The following is a 22,390-nucleotide window of genomic DNA, read 5'->3' on the forward strand; positions in this document are numbered from 1 at the left end:
TTGAAAGAAATTCCCTAGCTGACAGCTCTGCAGATGTGGCTTCTCTTTTTTATTTTTACATTATGAAGCACATATCTTTTGAGAAATTTTGTAAGCCAACCTGTGCTTGCAGAAAAATCATAATCGTTGTTTGATGTTTTTGGCTCCTTTACCTGAATCTGTTTGTACAACCATCATATTTGATGACATTTTGTCTAAAGGTATTCTTTTTGTGAGCAATCTTCTATCCACATCACTAAGGCCTTTTCCATCTTCCCTTTTATAATGTTTCTTGTATACGATAACAACTTGACACCTAATTTTTTTTCATTTCTCTTCATTTTTCTTAATCATTCTCATGGTAGCTTCTTTCAATCCAAAATATTTACCTAAAGATGTTGAACCTTCTCCAGCTGTGAAATGATCTAAAATTTGTATCAAGTTAATTGTGTATCAAAATTCAAGTTAAGTACATATGTACCGTTCTAGGAAATGATAATTATAATGGAAATACCCTTTTAAACAGAACTGAATTCAAACAGAAATTTTAAAAATAAGTGCCATTTGAACTATGTAAAATCAAAATATGCTGTGTAAAAATGGAATTGCTTCTGTTTTCTAAACTGTGTTATTGCAAAATTGTATAAAAAGAGAATTAACTGTGCTTGTATTTTTCAAAAGCTTTTCATAGACCACCAAATGACAAGCCAGTGGCTAAATTCAAACAAATGGAATTAGATAACAGCCAATTGGATGGACTGGTATCCAAAAGAAGAATTTTGCTAGCAGTGCCACAGGTGTCTGTTTTGAGATTATTATTAATAATAATATTATTATTATTATTATTATTATTATTATTACCCCAAGACCTCATCTTGTCAAAGACTCATCTGGGAGTCTTTATGTGGATTTTGTGGATGTGGATTATTATTGTCTATATAATAATCCCAAAACACCATGAGAAGTAGAGCAGATATTGTGGCCTTGCAGGAGGATCTCAGTAGACTATGTGAACGAACAAGAGAGTGGTGTGCAAGGTCTTTAAATTTGGTAGGCAAAATTAGGATGTAGAGTATAAAGTTAATGCTGAAATTTTGAAGGAGGTGTAAGAGATGAGAGATCCAAAGTGATGGTGGATTAGACTTGAAATTTAGGGTTTACATTGCTGATATTGTAAGAACATCACAATGGATTATTGCAATAATGAGAAGGACATTGACCTGCAGAAGTTATGTAGGTCAATGTCCCTTGTATAAGGCTTTGATCAGGCCACATATGGACTAATGTGGGCACATTTGGTTACTTGGTTTTCAGAAGGATAAGGATGTATTGGAGAGGGTCCAGAGAAGGTTTACTAAGTCAGTGTCAATTCTAATGGCAGATATGAGGAAAGGCAGAGAGAGTTTAACGGAATATAAGTTGAAGAGTCTTGTGAATAGAAGGAGAGGAGATATGATTGAGATATATAAGTTGGTGAGGAGTTGTTATGAGATTAATGTTGAGGAGATGATTCATAGAGAAGGAAACAACAGTAGAAAGACTGGACTCTGTGTAAGTAATCTCTGGAAGCTGTATAAGTAGGGTATGAGCAGGGGAGTGAGATGCAGGTTCTTGACATGGAGGGTGATTAGTGAGTGGAATGCCTTGACTGAGCGTGTGGTGAATGTTAAAACTGCGATGGGTTTAAGACATGGTTCAATGATATTTTTGCACGAGAAAGTATGGACCTTCTGTGATGAGTCCTTTGACTCCGTGGTAGTTAAATAATAATTATAATTTTTGAGATAAACTCATCATTAGCATATAAAAATAGGAATGGCCAGTGAGGGAACTCAGGAGGTTGCAAAGGAACTTAGAAATTTTAGGACTTCCAGTTGAGTTAACATCTGGTATAAGAGAGTATCAAGCTTTATGTAGTTTGGGCAGACCTTAAATCCTGGGTGATCTATCATGATAAATTTTCAATTTTTGTAATAGTTTCTGCATGAAATGGGATCTAGTAGATTATTTAACTTATTAAGTTCATAGTTAGTGGGAGGTTTTTCCAATGGTAATTGGATATTTGGATTTCAGAGAAGAAATCCATTTTATGTTTGTAAATAGTATATCTAGAATAAAAGTGACATTTCCTTTATCTGCTCTTGTAATAGTTAAATTTTTGTTATTCTTTAATTGGTCACAGAGGACCTTAGTTCTAATAGAGAAATATTAAGTTTAGGTGTTTTTAGAACTGTAGATAATTTTGCAATCTCAAAGCAAAGTTCATTACCATCTTCATAGGAAAGTTATGTATAAACTGTTTCTTTGAATTACCTTGGTATCATTCCAGTGGCTTTTATTATAGTTCATACAATATTCTTAGCCAAGCTGGACTTTTGAGAGATTTGTTACAGCAAATGTCGATTCATCATTTTTGCTGTCAGTGTGTCTTATCAAACTAAATAAGAATGGTTGCATTTGCTTAACATTTGATACATATTTGTATCAAATGTTAGATGGTCATTAAAATATAATTTATGATGCGTTTTCATATAAAGCTTAATGGTATAAACAACACCAAGAGTCAAAAAATACATTTATTAAATTCAATAATATTTCACTGGTTTTATACCCAGCAGTGGCAGCTCATCTATAAGGGATGCAAGGTTGCATTGAGTATACTAGCAGTAGTACACTAGCATGTAGTATTGCTAGTATACTCAATGCTGGAGCTGCATTCAATGCAGCCTGCATCCCTTATGGACGAGCCGCCACTGCTACCCGGCATCATCAGAGCACAATAATAACTGTAACAAGCACACAGCACTAAACTAAGTACTTGTAGATACAATTTAAATTGTAACTGACACATGATGTCCTTACATAGCACCCTCTATGGGTCAGTTAACTACAAAGTTATTTTAGGGAAGTCTGGCTATTAGATCTTAAAACAATATATTTCCAGATCTTTGGTAAATTAATCCAACCTTAGTATTTGTTGTGGTTGGAAGAGTGCTTCATAGCTGATGCTAACTTTAAGAATAACCTTTCAGACCTGTAACAACTTATATGTAATATAGATGTTTTTCTCCATTTGATCTTATGTCAAGGAAGTATACAGAGCATGGTCCGTCAATCTTGACTTACAATCATCTCGGATATAATTTTGCGTTCTTCAAGCTAAATGTTAACTAATCTACCAGTCTGTCCCAAGTAGACTAAACTGCAGGCACAAGGAACTTTATGCACTCCAGGGTGTTCATGAGGATAATATAGTTGAGACAATTGTAGGTGTCCTCCTGCGATGAGTCTTCGGACCCCTTGGAGGTGTCACGAATAATAATAATATAGTCAATCTTGAGGAGAATATATGAAAGTAGCTAGCTTAATGAAAGGTTTGAAAGTAGTATGAAGATCATATTTGCAGAGAACTTGAGCTATTTTTTTCTGATGTACCCTTGACATATGGGATGGAATGGTTTTGCTGTGATCTTGTGTGTTGGGTGTAGGAAGGATGTGGGAGTGCATGTAATATTTTGTCTATTTTGTATAGGCTGTAGCCATTAACTAAAAAGGTGTTGCAAAGGTTCCTGAGCTGTTTCAAGGTCTGTTATTTGAACAAATTTTGGAAGGGTGGTGGTCAGTGGTGTATGGCATAGCTGGGGGGGGGGGGGTCCTCCCCAGGCAGCACTTTCAAACTTTTTTGAACTTTTGCAGTTAATTCTAAAATACAGTCTCGAGAACTCAGTTCCAAATATTGTAATACTACTACGAATTTTCCTCACAATTGCTGTAAGTGTTGCTAGTTGTGAGAGAAGTTTTTCTAAATAAAATTTGATTAAGAATTACCTACATTGCTATGAAATAGACTTTGTCGATGATTTTACTAACAGAAAAGCAAGAAAAATAACATTTTAGAATGTTAAAATTAAAGTTTTACTTCAAAAATAAACAAACATAGTGTTTTAATTATTTCACTATACGTCGTTTTGACTTTTTTTTAGTATTTTTGGTGTGTTAAGAGGGGCTGCCAATTCAGGGACTGCCCCGGGCGGCAACAGCTCTAGCTACGCCACTAGTGGTGGTGTAATTATTTATGTAAATACCTTCCAGTATGAGTAGGTTTTGTGGATGAAGAAGGATAGTGAGTCATTTGGAAGTAGTGTCACTAGTGTATCTTAAGAGGAAACTATTTTTACTTTATTTTTCTATATTGAAGTTTATTTTAGGATGTTGGCTGTTAATATGTGCCAAAAATGTATCTAATGTGTCTGGACCATTAGGCCAAACAGCAAGCACATCATCAACATACTGCAGCCAGACTGTTGGTTTTAGTGTGGCTGTGTTGAGTGCTTGGTTCTCAGAATGCTTCATATAGTAGTTTGCTGTATGTGTGTGTGTGTGGAGGGGGGGTTATATATAAACAGCTAGATGGGACTACGATGGGTTCCCCTTCCCCCTAGCAGTTTAGCCCACTTGGACAGACTGGTAAATTAGTTAGCATCTACCTTGACGAATACAAAAATTACATCTGAGATCATCTGTATGGCAAGTCAGGATTGGCAGGCCATGCTCTAGATACTCCTTCACATAGGATCAGATGGAGAAAAACATCTATATTACATAGAAATTGTTACAGTTGTTCTGAGAGACTCTTCTTAGAATCAGCATCTTCTATGAAGCACACTCTCCCCCAACCATAAGTATGGTTGCATTAATTTACCAAAGATCTGGGAGACTATCATTTTAAGACCTAATAGCCAGACATCACTAAATTAACTTTACAGTTATTTGACCCATAGAAGGTGCCATGTAAGGAGGTGTCAGTTACAATTTAAATTGTTTCTACAATTACTTAGTTTAGCACTATGTGTTTGTCACAGCCGGCCTGGTTGGCCGAGTGGTTAGCATATCCGCTCTCCAGCCAAAAGGCTTTGGGCTCGAATCCTGCCGTGGGCATGGATGTTTGTGATTGTCTGTGAAAATACTAATGGTGGTGGTCAGCAATAGATGCTGTTGGTGTAGATGATGAAGGTAGTTGCAGTTGGTGGAGATAGAGTTGTAGAGTAGGTCCCCTCCCTCGATGAGTCTTTAGACTCCCTGGAGGTGTTATGTAATAATAATAATAATGATGATGATAGATAGAAAACCATCAAAATATTAGTGAGTTTAATAAATGTATTTTTTTCTTCTTGGTGTTTTTCATACTGTTAAATATTATTATGAATAATGAATGATGCCTAAGCCTTTCTTTACATGTGATGCATTTTATTGATCATCTTCGTGACCATATTGAACACTCTTATTGACTATATTGGCCCTTCATTTTAACAATACATCATTTATGATTCATTTTTGTGCTGTTATGAATTTTACATTTTAATACATCCATTTTCTATGTGTCAAAATATTTTAATTACGATGAATTATCATTAAATAAAAGCAGTTTCAAAATGTGCATTGCATCATGCAAAGTTATTCATGTTTAATTCTTTAAACAAAGGTGACTTGTCTTTCATTATTATTACTAATTAATCTCTATCCTTAAATGATATTGTTAAGTTTTAATTTTTCTTAGTTAATTATTATGGTAGACTAGTTGGAAAAAAGTAGCTTGCACGATTTAAAATTTCTGATCTAAAGAAAGTTAAATTTGTGATTTCAAAAAATTTTAGGGATCTTTATTTTCTGTGTCATAAGTTTTTGCAAAAGGTCTGCACTGCAAAAATATTATTGTTATTAGTAGCAGACATCCAAGTTGTCAAAAGACTCATCATAGGAGGTCCTCACTGCAACATTCAAAGTTCATGAAACTGTGCCTTAAACTCAGTCAATGTTTGCACACATGCTTTCAGGCAGCATATTCCAGTTTCCAACCACTTTATATGCAGAGAGCGTTCTCCACATATCTTGCTTATTCCCATTTTATACAGTTTCCAGGGATAGCCTCTTCTTGTACCCTTTTCCTTCCATTCTGTGAGAAATCTTTTTCACATTAACTTGGTAGTAAACCCTTTATCAACATGTATGTCTCAATCATATGCTTCCCATCTCTACTTATATTCACAAGGCTCTGCTAACAGCATTCCCTCAGCCTGTCCTCATACTCATATTCCACAAGCCAAACACTATCTTAGTCAATCCTCTTTGAACCCTTTCCAGTATATCCTCATCTCCATGAAGACCAGATGACCAAATCTGCTCACAATGATCTGTGTGAAGCTACTACTATCCTCTTATGAATTATAGAAATAGATTTAGGAAAACTCTTATCTTGTTTTGAACCAAATTATTATTATTATTATTATTATTATTATTATTATTCAGGCCTCCATGGAGTTGAAAGACTCATCGTGGGAGGTGCTTCCTAAGAACATAAAGTCTGTTAAGACTCATCGAGGGGAGGTCCCCCCCCCCCCTAAGAAACACAAAGTCTATCATACCACCCCTTAAACTCATTAACCGTTCTTGCTCTCACCACTCCATCAGGCAATGCATTCCACAGTTCAACCACCCTCCACGCAAAGAGACCACTCCTCCAACTCCTACTTTCTCCAAGTCTTAACAACTACTGATGACACACAGACTGGCCTATAATTAGACACTTCCATTCTGTTACCACCCTTATGCAATGGCACTATCTTACTTTCCTTCCATTCCCTGGGCACCTTTGCCGAAGCCAGACTTTCATTGAAAAGCCAGGTTAAAGGCACTGTCAGTTCTCAGGCACATTCTCTCAAAACTTGTGGTGAAATACCATCCAGTCCCAAAGCTTTACTGACATCCAGAGTACTCAGTATCTGAAACACACTCTCCTCCTGTACCTCTAAACCTCGAACCAGCCCTATCCCTCTAGCATTAAAACTGACTCATTTAGGATGAAATACTACAGTGTTCATTGAACAATTCCACTATGTCCTCTGCATTAGTCACTCTATTCCCATTTTTATCCCACAATATCATTCTTCCACAGTTATTTCTCCTCTTACTGGCCACATAGCTAAAAACTTCCCTAGGATTTTCTTTGGACCTTAGGGCCAACCTCCTGTCATATTCCAGTTTCACTTTCTGTACCACACTAGTCACTCTTCTGGCCTGTGTCTTATATTCTTCAGGCATCTGCTCTTCACCTGTCTCCTTATATCTCTTCCATAGCCTCTTTTTCGCATGCAATTCCTGTTTAATATTGTTTGTCATCCACTTCACTCCAAATTGTGTCCTCTTCTTTACTCGTGGTATACAACTTACCATTGCTGCTAACAAATATTCTTTCACAATTTCCCACGCACTAATGATATCCTGGCCTTCCAATTCCTCCCCCCATAAAACTTCCTGAAGTTGACGTCTAAGACTATTATAATCACCTGCTTTATAATTCCACATAAGTTCCCGTCTCTTTGATACTCCTGCATGTCTATTCATTTTCTAAGTCAAAACCATATGGTCACTCTCTCCAACTGGCGGGAGAGATGTCATCTCAGTTATTATCAACTCTTCTGATTCTATAACCAAATCCAAAACTCTTGAACCTCTTGTTCCCTCTGTTACATGTTGCCTAAGACATTTGTCCCTCAAGAATTCTAGAAATTCCATATCACTATTACTTCATGCATCTTCCTCTCTCCAATTTATACTGCTGTAGTTAAAATCTCCCATAACAATCATTCTTTTTGCACTTGCCAAACTTAACTGCCTAAACATCTCCTGGTCCCCATCCTCTGTGCTCCTGGGTCTGTAGCAACACCCCACTAAATATCCTGTCTTGCCTACCTTTACCTCACACCATATGCTCTCAAAATCATTTGTCTCACTTCCTTCCAAAGCCTCCACTCTTAGAGGACATAGGTCATCACTTATCATAAGCAGTACCCCACCACCACGCTTTCCCCTCTTATCCTGACGAAAAATGCTATACCCAGCGACTTCTATTCCTGTTATTATATCCCCTTCTGTCAACCACGTCTCAGTGATCCCAATAATTTTTGGCCAGGCTGATGCTATCTGTGCCACCAATTCCTCTCCCTTATTCTGGATACTGCTGGCATTAGTATAAAGTATATAAATGCCATTGTTTCTATACCCAGCATTATCCCTTCTAGACTCCACTGGGCTCAGTGCTACCTGACATCTTCTCCCTTCTCCCAAGTATCCATTACCACAAGAGGCCACCGCTGCTATCATCCTCCCTGGGGCACATTGACTCGTTCAGAACAGCAATCTCTCCAGATGCCTATGTCCTTCTTCATTCAAATGTAAGCGGTCTCTCGCATACAATTCCTCTTTCCTCAAATGCACTCCAAGCATCCACATATACCAGTCCTCTCTTGTCACACATTCTCGCTATTATGGCATTCAATATCACCGCTCTTCTGCTCAGTTCATCATTATCATACCTAGGCAACACGCACACTATTTTTCCTCTCTCTGTCTTCTTCCATACAGCCTCAAGCAAAAATCTCATATTTCTCGCTTCCCGACTTACATTACCACTCAAATCATTTGTTCCTACCATCACAATCATCTCATCCACCCTTTCACCTCTCTTAATTGCCATAGCCACCCTTTCTATTGTTCCTCCTGGCAAACACTCCTCACGCATCCTATCTTGAACACCACGGATCATTGAGTCAAATGATCCGATAAAAAATATATATCTTATTTTATACAAAATAAAATATATATTTTTTAAATAGTTCTCTAATATGCAAGATAGAACACAAATTTCTTTTCATTAACATTACACTTAAACTATTCCAAAATTAAAGATACCTAAAATTTAACATTCTTCTATAATTTAACATCAGTAAATAATATGAATATTTTATTTTATAATTTTGATATTGATATTTTCAGCAATTTATGAGGGAACTACAAAATATTCAGCAACTATTTAAAAAGATTAGAATTTCACCTGAAGTAGCTGTAATATCATCAGAACATTTGGAGGATATAAGTAACCATTTGGATAAGATAGCTGTGATTGCACATCAACGTTATTTACAACTCCAGTATGAGAACTGTAAATATAAACTTTTGCATCTGTTATCCACTGTAGAAATTCAGCTGAAGAGGTGTGATATCAAGTATGGAAAGCAACCTGAGGTAGAGAAACTATTGAAAGAATACAAGGTAAGATATATATCTGAAAAATCAAAGTATTTAGAATTTGCACTTCTGTATCAGAAGATTAGATAATGTTAAACTGTGCAGTTAAATTATCCAAAGTTAAATTACTGCAGTTATACTTATCACCTTTCTAATTGCCTGGTTTATTATATATTACCTGATTATACACACATGCGCACACGCATGCACGCGTGTACACGCACGCGCGCGCACACACACACACACACACACACACACACACACACACACACACACACACACACATATATATATATATCGAATATTAGCCCTATACGTATAAGGATACTTTGCATAAATTTGACTTTGTATAAATTGCATGTGTTTTCCTGACTGGTTTGCCTAATTGCAAGATGAAAATTTTGAATTTCCAGGATCAAAAAGTCTTGCACATGTGACTGGCCAATTAACTTTCAGTTAAAAAGCCCTGATTCTTCACATCCTAAACAGTATTTGAACCCAGGTCTCTCTAACGGAAGGGCATCATTGAAAATGTGCTACAGACATTCTGCATCAACAGATTTTTTCTGTAGACTTCTCTATAAATAGAACGCTCCTAACAACAGACTTCACCCTTTAATACATCAAGGATGAGATCAAATACTGTGTGCCTGAAAGCTGGCTTAATTTGGACAAACAGACAAGATGAGCTGTTAGCATCTGCCTAAGAATATTAGAAATATTTATACTGCCATCATTATGTCAAGCTGGCACTCAGAGACAATGCTTAGAGAATTCCCTCATATAGCATTAAATGAAAGAGAACAAAAATAAACAATTGAAGTCATTACAATTCTAACAGACTATTTTCTAAGTCAATATCAGCAAGTTATTGCTGCATTAATTTGTAAAAAATTTAAGAGCCTGTCTTGTTATCTCCTGATCAACTCAGCCCATATATCTTGCTGCAAGGTGCTCGCAAGGACTTTACTTCTCTCTCTCTCTCTCTCTCTCTCTCTTTCTTCTTCTGAATTTGAATTGTTTTCATTCATTATTTGGTTATAGTCTAACATTTTATAAGCACTTTTATGTTCTGATTTGAATTAAGTTGAGCACTATGTAGTTCACTGGAAGTGGTGTTTGCATTCTCTTTGCTAGGCCACCCAAAGAATGACCTAGGTTCGATTCTAGTCGCTGACTAGAGGAACTTTATTTAAGCCATTCTTTGATTGGTTATCAAGTTAATCAATCTCAGGCAAGCAGATTTTTTTCTTCTGGAAACTCAGGTTTTTAGTCCTGTAAACTCAAGAAAAGTAACCATAGACCCCACACTATTTCAGACTAACATATTGTGTTTGGGTTAGGGACCAAGAGATGGCAAGACTTGTCAGTCATCTCTTTATAATTAGTGATGGTCTTAGGCCAGCTATATCTGACTGTGGAGACTGAGCTGTTCCCTCAGTCTCTAAAAGTTAGATAGGGCTAAAATAGTCCTGCATACTCCCTATAAGAGAATAAAAGGCATTAGCTGATTTTTTTATTTAAATTTTGGTAACTTAATAAACTCTTGGATAATTTATTTTATTCATACATGATATTTCATGTATGAATTATCAAGATAATTTCAAGATATTTCAAGATAATAACAGTTCAAAACATAAATCTGTAATTATTGACAAACATGAACAAGGAGAATTTAGAAACATAAACGCATTTCTTATAATTAATAAACACTGATCAGTTCAAATTGTTTATATAATAATAATAATAATAATAAATATTATTATTATTATTGTTGCGAGCCCTCCAGAGAGTCAAGGACTCATCGAAGGATGCCACATATCATCCACACCAGCTGTCATTCCTTTTATTGAATTCTTTCACACTACTTGCACTCACCACCTCCAAAGGCAATTGATTCCAACCTCTTTCTTGACTGCATTGATTCTCAACTTCAGTGGCTGCCCTCTCATCCTCTCCCTGGCTTCCATCAAATGAAAAAATCCATATTCTACTATCCCATATGACCCTTTCAGCCAGTGTCTGTAGTCCACAAATTAGCATTCTCTTGACATAACTACTTTCCCGCAGTCTGTATATTATCTTTAACACTCTCTTGTACTCTTTTCACTATTTCTGCATCACCATACAAACCAGAAGACCAGATGTGCAGACAGTAGTCTAGGAGAGGTTATATCAAGGCTTTACAAAGAGGGAAAGTGATCTCTTTCTCAATTAACCTCAAGAATTTCTCAATGGAAACCTGACTTTCACTTTTCAACTTTTGATTGTAACCTCTCAGTGTGTAATCTCCTTCTGTTATCTTTACTTTGATGAGAAATTCGCAAAATTCTTTAGTGACAGTGTGAACTGCAGCTGGAGCCTTGCCAGTCATGTGAGAGTGTGGAATGCATAGCAACTCTTATAGTGGTCAAACCACCCACAACTGCAGCAAAAGGTGTCAGTTGCTTTTTGCTTTCTTCAGATCTTCATACAAATCTTTTACCTTCTCTCGAATGACTCACCCCACACAAAGGCATGTTCTTCTGGTTCTGATGCTTGAACCATATAGCCAGCATCTTTTCAATTTCCTCAACTGCATGGCATAAAGATTTTGATAATGTGGTCACTTCGTGAAAGATTGAGTGCTCTTGCAAATTGCATAAGCCATTATCACTCAGTACTGTGGCCCTTCATATGTCAGTGTTACATTCACCGCTATCAAACTGATGCAGAACTTCCAACATCACCTCTAAAGAATGGAATTTCCAAGGGCTTTTCTTCGCTTGGTCTTTATTTACATTCTTCTTTTCACTCTTAGTTTCCTTTTTTTTTCTCTTGCTAGGCATATAGCTCAAAGGTGCAAAAGATTTTTACAGATAAAGACAACAATGCATAGACCAATAAGGTGGTAAGGACACAAAATTGACACTGAGCCACTAAGCACAGTGGAATGGAGGTGGGAAACAAGGCACATGCATGGAAGCTTCTACATTTTGGGTGGGAAATTGTTACAGTGCTTATGTACTGAAATGATATTGCATATATGTGAAAATGCAGATAACAGAATCGCATATAACGAGAGTTACCTGCATCTCCTATTTCTTCTGTAATAATCAAGATTTCACCATTTTTATCTTTTATTGTTAATGTTTCTGATCATCTTATATACTTCTCTTTTTCTGTATTCACTATAGTATTTACTTATATCCTCACATAGTTCATTTATTTTGATTTGTCCTTTCTAACTGCCTTCTTCACCTCATTGCATTCCACTCCAGATGATTTTAATTATCACCGTGTTGACTGCCATAAAGAGATAGCATTGAGAAATAAGGAAAATGAATTACCTGAGTTTTTTAAGGGAAAGCTTTCTTAGGCATTATATAACGGAGGCACATGGGGATTGAGAGCCTTAGATCTAATCATATCATCAAAGGATGGAAATGGAGTTTTCTAATCTTCCTCCATTTGGCAAGAGTGAGGTTGTAACCAGTTATATGAGAACTTCTGTAAAGAAGGGTGTGTATGTGGAATTACAGGACTAGTGAGTAAGAAAAGAGCTTAGGAAGCAACTGGGACCTGTAGGATTGAAAAAGAAATTGTGTGGAAAGGAGATAGACAGTCAAGAACAATTTAACATCTGCAATGTCTGAGTGTATTCCAAATGTGAATATATTCTAAATGAGCGAGGGGCTGATATTCAGTGAGTAGGAGGTATATGAGGAATTAAATAAACTCAATGTCAACAATAGGATTTCACAGATGTTACCACATGTCATAAAGGAATGCTCTAAGGAACTAACTCCACCCTTGCCACACCTGTTTAACATGTATCTTGCAACAGATCAAGTTCCAAAGGAGTTGAAAGTGGGGGAAATTGTTCCATTTCACAAAGTGAGAAGAATAAGAATGTGTCGAAAAGTTATAAGCAATCTGTGTAACTAAACTGAAATAGATGGGATTAGATAAGAGAATAGTGATTTGGATAGGTAATTGGCTGTAAGATAGGCATCAAGAGATTGTGTATGGGGGAGTGGTCCCAAAAGAAGAAGGTCACTAGTAGACTGTTGCATAAGGAGTTCACCTTCTCTGTGAACTCCTTATGCAACTGATTATTGTCACTCATCTTGTACTGACTTCATGATACCTTCTTCTTCTTCTTCCAGATTGCGTGTCTTGCCTCTTTAGTCACCCATTTCATACCTACCTAATTTAACTTCCTGACCTCTGGTATACACTCAGACATTACCTCTGCCAGATAGTTCCTTAGTATTATTCAAACTGCACTGATCTCCTTCCAATTCCTAATTCCATGATATAGCTGCAAGCTGTCTCCAAAGTTTGTCCTAATCACTAGCTTTATAGCTTAACATGTATCCCTTTCTCACAGTTTTAATATGGCTGGCCACTGTACAAGTAGTATGATCACTTTCAAGAACTGGAGGAAGATTTGATACCTCATTCATAATGACATCTTCTGATGAAATGACTAAATGCTAGATCATTTATCCTCGTGTGCACTCTTTATGCTACCTAAAGGAATTATCTCTCAAAAACTCCAGAATTCTTTCTCTTTGATCCCAAATACCATCTCTTCACCAGTCTATATTACTATAATGAAAATCATCCTTTTCTACATCACCTTTTACATCATGTCTTATGTAAAAGAGCAACACTGCACTCGTTACTCTCCATTTCAGCCACAGTCTCTCTAAGTGATTCATACAATAACCATTTATATGCAGTCCATCTATCCCTCAAATTCATTCCTAATGTTCACAGTATGCACTCTTTTCTCCTCATCTATCTCTATTCACAAATTGTCCATTATCTTCATTCTTTTTGTTGCTCATCATGGTCATACCTGTACAACACACTGACTATCTTTTCGATCACACTATTATCTTTTCCTCTCCTCAGCAACCTTGTGATATCTATTTTCACATTCTCCTTGTTTCCAGTCAGATCATTCATTCCTTCAAATCCTATGAACTGTTTTATTTGCTTACTCCTCATATCCAACTCCTCAGTTGTAATTCCCATACAAAGCTATTTTGAAATCATTTGTTACCTCTTTAACTTAGCCATCTTTTGTTTTTTCCATGTTTTCTCACTCTTCTATGCAAATCTGTAATTCTCATTTCACTCTGCATATGCTTCATCTCTTGCCTCAACTTTGCTAATTTCTCTTTCATGTTTTCAGTCACTTTCTCTTGGTATCACTTCTTGGTCTGGCTCCCACTGAGAAGACCTCAGTAAAGATCAAAACCTGTCTGGGTAGTGACCCTTCCCATAATGCATAGCAGTATACATCCAGTATACATTTTTTTCGGATGCCCCTGTTCTGGTGTCTCCACTCAGCACTCTGGCACTTTGTTTCAGGCTCATACTCAAAACATCACGTTTTGTCACCAGTAACGATTGTTTCAAGGAAGTTTGAGTCCTTGCAAGCGGTTTTAATGAGGCCCTTGCAGTATTCAATTCAATACATTTTTTGGTCGTTGGTCAATTTGCGGGGAGCAAATCGCGAATTCAATTTATGAAGGCCTCGGTCCAAATGTTGTGCACAGTTGATTTTGGAATCCCCAATTCATCTTCAATCAATCTCATGGACGATTTCGGGTTTTCTTTGATGAAATCACGCACTTTTTGGATGTTAACTTCACTCAGTCCATTTTTTGGATGGCCTGGCTTTTTGTCATCCTCAAGCATCTCATGACCACTTTGAAATCTCTTAAACCACTCGTAAACCTCAGTACAGGATAAGCATTCATAACCATATGCTTTTTGAAGCATTTGATGTATTTTGGTAAAACTTTTACCAAGTTTAACACAAAAGTCAATCGCAGCTCTCTGTTTGAAACTCGTTTTCCGACCATTCGTCGAAACATACTCTGACTCTTGGCACTATAACTCGGCTTCTAATGAAACAGATGTCATAAACAGTTGACACAGCACTAATGAAGGTTGCCGCTTTCGACAATAAAAAGATACAATATGTGGCACAACTAGTTTCTTCTATTTTCGAAAAGTTTGGTTTCTTTTTGACAGAGGATGTACATGTCCATAAGGATATGTGCTTTGCATTATGGGATACTAAGACAAGTGATGTGAAGTCATTAGCATCTATATATGAGTTGCCCAGTCATGAAGTTACTTCACGTGCAAACTTTGTTTGCTTACACTTGAATAAAGAATGGAACAAAGATATAATTTCTTGGCATCTTTAATTTATAGTATAACCAAATGGAAAAACTTTCATCATCAATGAAAAGTTTCAAACCTGTCATACATTCATAACATATGTAGCTAAAAGTTATATGATTCAGAAAACCTGCAGAACTGAAACGTGAAATTCTTTCAAGTCACTTCAGGTTTCCAGTAATAAAAGCAAGCAGGATATTTTTCTCATACTGGATAATGAAAATGATCTTCTGCCACAGTCTTTAAACCCACAGTTTGCTAGTGGAGCAGAGATTTTACCCACTCAGTTTGCATAACTTGCACTATTACACTAAACCATACTACTGCAGATGTAAAGTGTACACCTGCTATCATTTACGTCTCAGATGTACTATCATCAAATGTCAGTTAATAGCTTACTTTTGCAGTATTCTTTTATTTATTTATTTTATTTATTTTTTTAAAAAGTGTTCATTTTTATATAAATTTGAAAATTCTAACATATTTTTATAGTATCTATAAAATATAATTTTTCAGCACTTCAAATATAAATTATTAATCCCATTATCAGTATGTTGAGTATTGCATATGAAATATTTCAGGAATTTACTGAAAAGAGAAATGTCTTTCAAGAATTCAATAGACTTTATTCAGAAACAAAAAAGGCAGTAGAAATTTATCAGCGAGGAAGCACGCAAGGTGAGCATTGATCATGACTTACATCGAGAAATCTGCTTTAGCATTACTTCACAAGAAATAACTTTTCTACTTTAAAGTTTTATATTTTAATTAATCTAAGCAAATTTATTTAAATCTTCTGTGATGTGTGCAATATATATATCTATATATTTTTTTTATTTGCCACTACTCTGATCATTTGGTGGAGTGAGTGAAAACACTTTGCCCTGCCACAATTATAAGTTTATGCAATGGCAGATGCACCACGTGCCATGATGTTTTTAATTGTAAGTAAATCTCTATTCATGCATGTGTGTGTGTGTGGGGGGGGGAAGTGAACAAACATGTTTGTTTTAGGATTTATTATTATTATTATTATTACTATTACATGACACCTTCAGGGAGTCCAAGGACTCATTGCAGGAGGGCAATCTACTCTACTTCATTAAATATGATTTGTCAGTATGTAGGATGAAAAACCCGAGTTTCAGGGAGAAAAAACCCAGCTGCCTTCTTATGTAATTGGCTAACTCACTTTAAGTTGAAAAAAAGTCCATATAAGGATTCCTTTCATCACAGTGAGAATTGAACCAGGTCTTTTCCAATTGAAGGGTGCAATGTTCTGCTGTTCTTCCAATTGTGCTATGGAGGCACCTTGGCAGATGCACCACATGCCATGGTGGATTCTTCAGTTGTAAATAAGTCTCAATGCACTTGAGATTTATTTACAATTGAATGTGTATGTGGGAGGAGAACACATGTTTTTGTTTTAGGATTTAGGATTTAATTATATAATTAATTATATTATTTTAGGATTTAATTACAAAACAATAATTAAGGAGAATGCAATATTTGATTGGTATATTTGAATTACCAAAAGTTATAAACATGTGAACCATCATTAATGAGCTATGTGAGAATGGCAATTATAATGAACAGAAAGATTAGGTGTGTACAGAAATACTTGAATTACTAGCAAATGGTAAATGATGAATTATGAATGTTTGAATGATGAATAAAAATAATTACACTCATACCTTGCTATACGGCCGAGATATGTTCATGGAAAATCAGCTGCAAAGTGAAATGCCGTATAACGAATCATTTATTTCCATATAAAGCCGTATAAATTCAGTAAGATCCATTCCAATTTTATAAAAAAATAGAAAATCATTGGGTTTGTGGTTGAAAATGCATGTTTTATTTCATTTAAAATATCGTTTACATTAGTTATTAATAAAAACAAAAATATAATTCTGTAATACTAATAAAATAAAATAAAATAAAACAAATAAAAAAGTGAATGTTTTTTTTTTAAATTTTCGAATCAGTCTGATGACAAATTGCACATCACTTCGTTAGTATACCATCTGTTGTCTGAGGACCCGGTTTAAAAAATTTGTCGAATGTTTGTTGTATCGAGTCCCTTTTCTTTTCTTTTTGCAATTCTTTGTAGCAGTTAATAACTGTGTTAATGCTGCGAGAAACTTTGGTGCTGCATTCTTCATTAGGATCATTTTGAAGTAGGATGTTTATTCCTTGTTCAAAACGAGTAAGCACATTTGATAAATCCTTTGAGGTTAATTGTCGGCAAACAACTGGCTCTTGTTGTTCCTCATCAAATGTACAGTTTGTTTCTAACTGTATTAATTCTTTGTTAGAAAGTGGTTCTCTATCAGCATCTAGCAAATCGATTACATCACGTTCTTCCACATCCTCAAATCCAAGTTCATTTGCTAGGTTCAATATATTTTGTCTAATGTCAGAAAGGGGTTCAAATTCAGAATCATTACTTGTAATGCATTATTGTTTTCCACATGTGGTTCATTGTGGTGGATTTCAACTCATTCCATGATTTGCTAATGTTGTTCACAACATCTTTGATGTCGAATTTTTTCCAGAACTCGTTAATTGACGATTCACCATCGGTTTCATTTATAAGTTTTCGAAAGGTTCTTTGTAAATAATATGCCTTAAAAGTAGCTATTGCACCCTGATCAATTGGCTGGATTAGGGCTGTTGTTTTTTTAGGTAGATATTCAATCTCCACATCTACAGATAAGTTAACTGGATGCCCTGGAGCATTATTCAACAGGAGCAAGAATTTGTTACTTAAATTATTCTCCTGCAAGTATTTTTTGACATCAAGGCAAAAATAATTTTTGAACCAATCTTCGAAGAGTATTTTGGTCATCCAAGCATTTTTGTTGGACCTCCAAATGACGGGCAATTGTTTCTTGTTCAATCCTTTTAAAGCTCTTGGATTTTCAGGAGCATATACCAAAAGCAGTTTTAGCTTAAAATCTCCTGCTGCATTCTCACCAAGGAGCAAAGTTAATCGCTCTTTGGACATCTTATATCCAGATGCAGCCCTTTCGTTCTTTGAAAGGTAAGTTCTTTCAGGCATTCGTTTCCAATAAAGTTCTGTTTCATCCACATTAAAAACTTGTTGAGGGACGTATCCACCTCTTTCAATAATTGATTTCAAAATGTTTGGATAGGCTAAAGCTTCATTGGTGTCGGCACTAGCTGCTTCACCTTTCATTTTAATATTATGCAAATTATGGTGATTTTAAAATTTTTCAAACCAACCACGGCTTACTAGAAAAGTTCCATCTGCCGGACCTTCATTAGTGTCTTCACTCTTCAAATTTTCAAAAATATTTTTTGCCTTTTTCTGGATAGTCATTTGGCTCATTGGCATCCTCCATTGATTGTTGTCTTCAATCCATATGTTTAATAATTTTTCCATTCTTTCCATATTGCTACTTCTTTGGCATGTTAATTTTGAAACACTTAAAGGTGCAGCCCACTGTAAATGTGCATTAATTTTTTTCTTTTTTAGTGCAAATTGTTTGAACCATAGATTTTGCAAGCCCTAATGCCTTACATATATCAACAACTTTTTAAGTAGCTTCAATGATGCAAAACATCTAATTTAGTCTCTAGTGAGACAGATTTTCGGCTTCTTTTTTTAACTCCATCACTCTCCAAATTTAAAGAATGTTTTGGGTTCAGGTTTCCCCCAAATACATACTGGACTCTATTTAAAAAACAAAAACTAATAACAGTTATAATGTACACACTTTATAGCAACACGAATACATACACACTTTAATATGTATTTACATACAAATGCATATTATGTACTTATCAACAATGTTGATAATTGAAACAGAATGCAAGAAGAAACAAACACTTCTACTTTTGATACTGAGGATTTACCTAATTTACTAAACTGATCACTAAATGCATCTACTCATGAGCACGTTTACAGAAGGCGGGGATGAATTATGTGCTACGCGAAGATTGCATGACTACAAGATGATGCAAGTAGCGTTCCTGCGCAGAGCAGTGTGGCTGGCCTAGAACACATGACAAAAGACGTACACAGGGGATTTCCCAATTTTTTGGCAGTATATTGAAAAATTGTAGGCCATAAATCGAAACTTAGCCATAATTACACAAGGCTGTTATAGCGAAAACCCATATAAAAAGGGGCCATATAGAGTGGTATTTATTATTAATTATTAATTAACTTAATATAAATATTAATGCATTGATAATTAAATAAATAATAAAATAAATAAATTTAATAACAATTTAATAAAAACAAAATAAATAAATAAAAATAAATAAAACAGTAAATTAAATAAACAATAAATATTAATATAATTAATAATTAATTATTGATGTATATTAATAAGTGATCCTATAAACTGTAGATATGCATATTTGAATTAGGCATAATTAAATTAAATAAATAACAAAATAAAATTTCCTAATACAAAAATGTTTGGGGAAAATTTGGAGAAGAGAGCAAAGCTAATAATAATGGAAAATACCCATTGGATTTCTTCTCAAGACATGGTTTGGTTATTACTAACACCATGTTCCAACATAAAAATGTACACAAATTCAAATGGAGGGTAAAAATGTACACAAATTCACAACAGGCAAGGAATAAGAAAAGTCTCATTGACTATGTTATTGTTGATAGTGATATTTTCTCCCTGGTGCAGGACACTAGAGTGTACAGAGGATTTGAAATTGGAAGTGATAACCATTTGGTCTTGAGTAGGATAAAATTGAATTTCATATTGAAAAGAAAAGTATATAAGAAAGTTTTAAAACGAATAAAAGTTCAACAGCTCTCAGGTATGAACTGTAGACTACAATACATTATTCAAGAAAAAAGGTGTGAACTGTAGACTAAAATACACAAACATTATTCAAGAAAAAATGAAAGAGTTTGAGAACAGGAACCAAACCTAGGAGATTCAGTGGCAAGCCCCAGTGATTGATTCAGCCAGATAGGGATGTGTTGAGGTTTTTTGCAAGGATAGAAAAATCAGAACTCCATGGTGGACATAAGAAGTTAATGAGGCAGTGAAGGAAAAGAAGAAAACATATCAAAAGTTCCAGGCAAATAAGTCAGCTTGTGCTCTTAGAGAATACAGAGACAAATGTAAGAAAACTAAACCCTGTGTAAAACTAGGCAAACAAAAGTCATGGGAAGATTTTGGTAAGAACATAGAAAATAAATATCAAGAAGGCGGCAGGTTATTCTATAGGTTGTTGAAGAAGCTCAGAAATATGGACAAAGAGTGCTGTAAAAGAAATTACACATGATAAAGGTGATGAAAACTGAAGAAAAAAGATATCCTTGAAGTATGGAGTAATTACTTCAAAAAATTGCTAAATGAAACAAGCAGTGATAGCACAGTGGCAAAAAAACACCCAACACGCTTGAAATATAAAAAGCCATCAAAGGCCTGAAATATGGAAGAGCAGCAGGAGTAGATGATATTCAACATGGTGTCAAGTATGGAGGTATAAAAGTCTTACAGTGGCTATGCTGCATAGTTCAGAAGGCCTGGACAGAGGGATGAATTCCGGATGATTGGAGTGGAGCTCTCATAGTACCCATATATAAAAAGGGAAATAAAACTGAATGTGAGAATTTTAGAGGTATTTCTCCACTGAGTGTTCCTGGTAAGATTTATGCAAGTATACTTGAGAAATGGTTGAGAAGCATTGTGGAAGAAAAGCTTGGTGCTTTTCAGGCCAAATAGAGGCTGTCAGGATCAGGTTTTCACTTTATGACAAATAGTTAAGAAATCATAGGAATATAGCCACCGTAGTGCAATTGCAAGAATAGCGGAACATTCGCCCTTCGATTGGAAAAGACCTGGGTTTGATTCTCGTCATGACGAGAGGAATCCTTACATGAACTTTTTCAGTTGAAGGTGAGTTAGCCAATCTCATACGGTGACAGCAGGGGGTTTTCATCCTGCTTACAGACAAATCGGCCTTCAGAGCATATGCAATTTACAGACAAAAAATACTGTTGTTGGTGATGATGGGCAATAGATGCCGTTGATAGTAGTAGTGTCGTAGTTGGAGAATTAAGTAGTAGTGGATTGGATGGTATGTATTTAGCAAAGTAGAGTAGTGGCCCTCCCACGATAAGTCCTTGGACTCCCTGGAAGTGTCACATAACATTAATAATAATAATAACAATAATAACAAAGATCTGTATTTAAGTTTTGTAATCTGGAAGAGGCATATGACAAGGTGTCAAGAGAGAAACTATTCAGAACGCTACAGTTATATGGTGTCAATGGGGCATTATATCATGCAATACTTAGTCTTTATTTGAGTTGTAAGTCAGCAGTTAGAATTGAAGGAAGTACAGGAAGATGGTTTAATGTTAAATCTGTTGTCAGGCATGGATGTACATTATCCTTTCTGTTATTCATTATCTATGGATCACATTATGAAGGAAAGTGGTATTAAATCTGATTTCAAAATTGGAGATGTTAATGTCAGCTATTTGCTTTATACAGACAATGTTATACTTCTAAATAAATCCACTACAAGTCTGCAAGATTCCCTAACTAAATTTAACAACTGTTGTAATAGATATGGTATGAAGGTTAGCAATAACAAGACAAACACAAAGACAATGAAAATAGGCAGAACCATTGAAAATATCAACTGCATTGTGAATGGAGAACCTATACAAGTAAAACATTTCAGCTACTTAGACATGATTTTTAGTGAAGATGGTAAATTAAATATGGAAATAGACAACAGAATCAATGAAGCCGGTATGATAGGAAGTTAACTGAATAAATTTATATGGAATAAGAGAGAAATTAGTCAAAACACTAAATTAGCTGTATAGAGAGTGTTCAAACCAATTTTAACTTACGATCTGAGAGCTAGGTCAGAAGTAAAACACTTGATCAAATACTAGAGGCCTCAGATATGGGAGTCCTCGAAAGAATTGGGGCATGACCTGATTGCATCAGAGAACACCTGCTTACCATTCATGGTAAGCAGATGTTCTCTGCTAGGTTGGCAGGAAAAAGACCCAGAGGAAAACCAAGATACAGGTGGATTGATACATAAAAAGTGCCTTAGAATACAGAAATATAAGATCTGATAATGTTGAAGTCTTGATAGGTAACAGATTGAT

General features: G+C 35.5%; 1 protein-coding gene across 1 annotated transcript in view; it reads left to right on the forward strand.

Moving 5' to 3' along the window:
- Positions 1-22,390, forward strand: part of LOC150102415 (muscle-specific protein 300 kDa-like) — a 288,507-nt gene that overhangs the window by 19,840 nt on the left and 246,277 nt on the right. Inside the window, exons 3-4 of the mRNA XM_090399573.1 lie at positions 8,812-9,087; positions 15,831-15,927. Of these exons, the coding sequence (XP_090255699.1) occupies positions 8,812-9,087; positions 15,831-15,927 (373 nt within the window). The remainder of the gene's footprint in view (positions 1-8,811; positions 9,088-15,830; positions 15,928-22,390) is intronic.

The sequence above is a fragment of the Typopeltis vanoorti genome, chromosome 10 (assembly GCF_054136105.1).
Source record: "Typopeltis vanoorti isolate ZY-2024b chromosome 10, IOZ_Tvanoo_1.0, whole genome shotgun sequence".
Taxonomy (NCBI): Eukaryota; Metazoa; Arthropoda; class Arachnida; order Uropygi; family Thelyphonidae; genus Typopeltis; species Typopeltis vanoorti.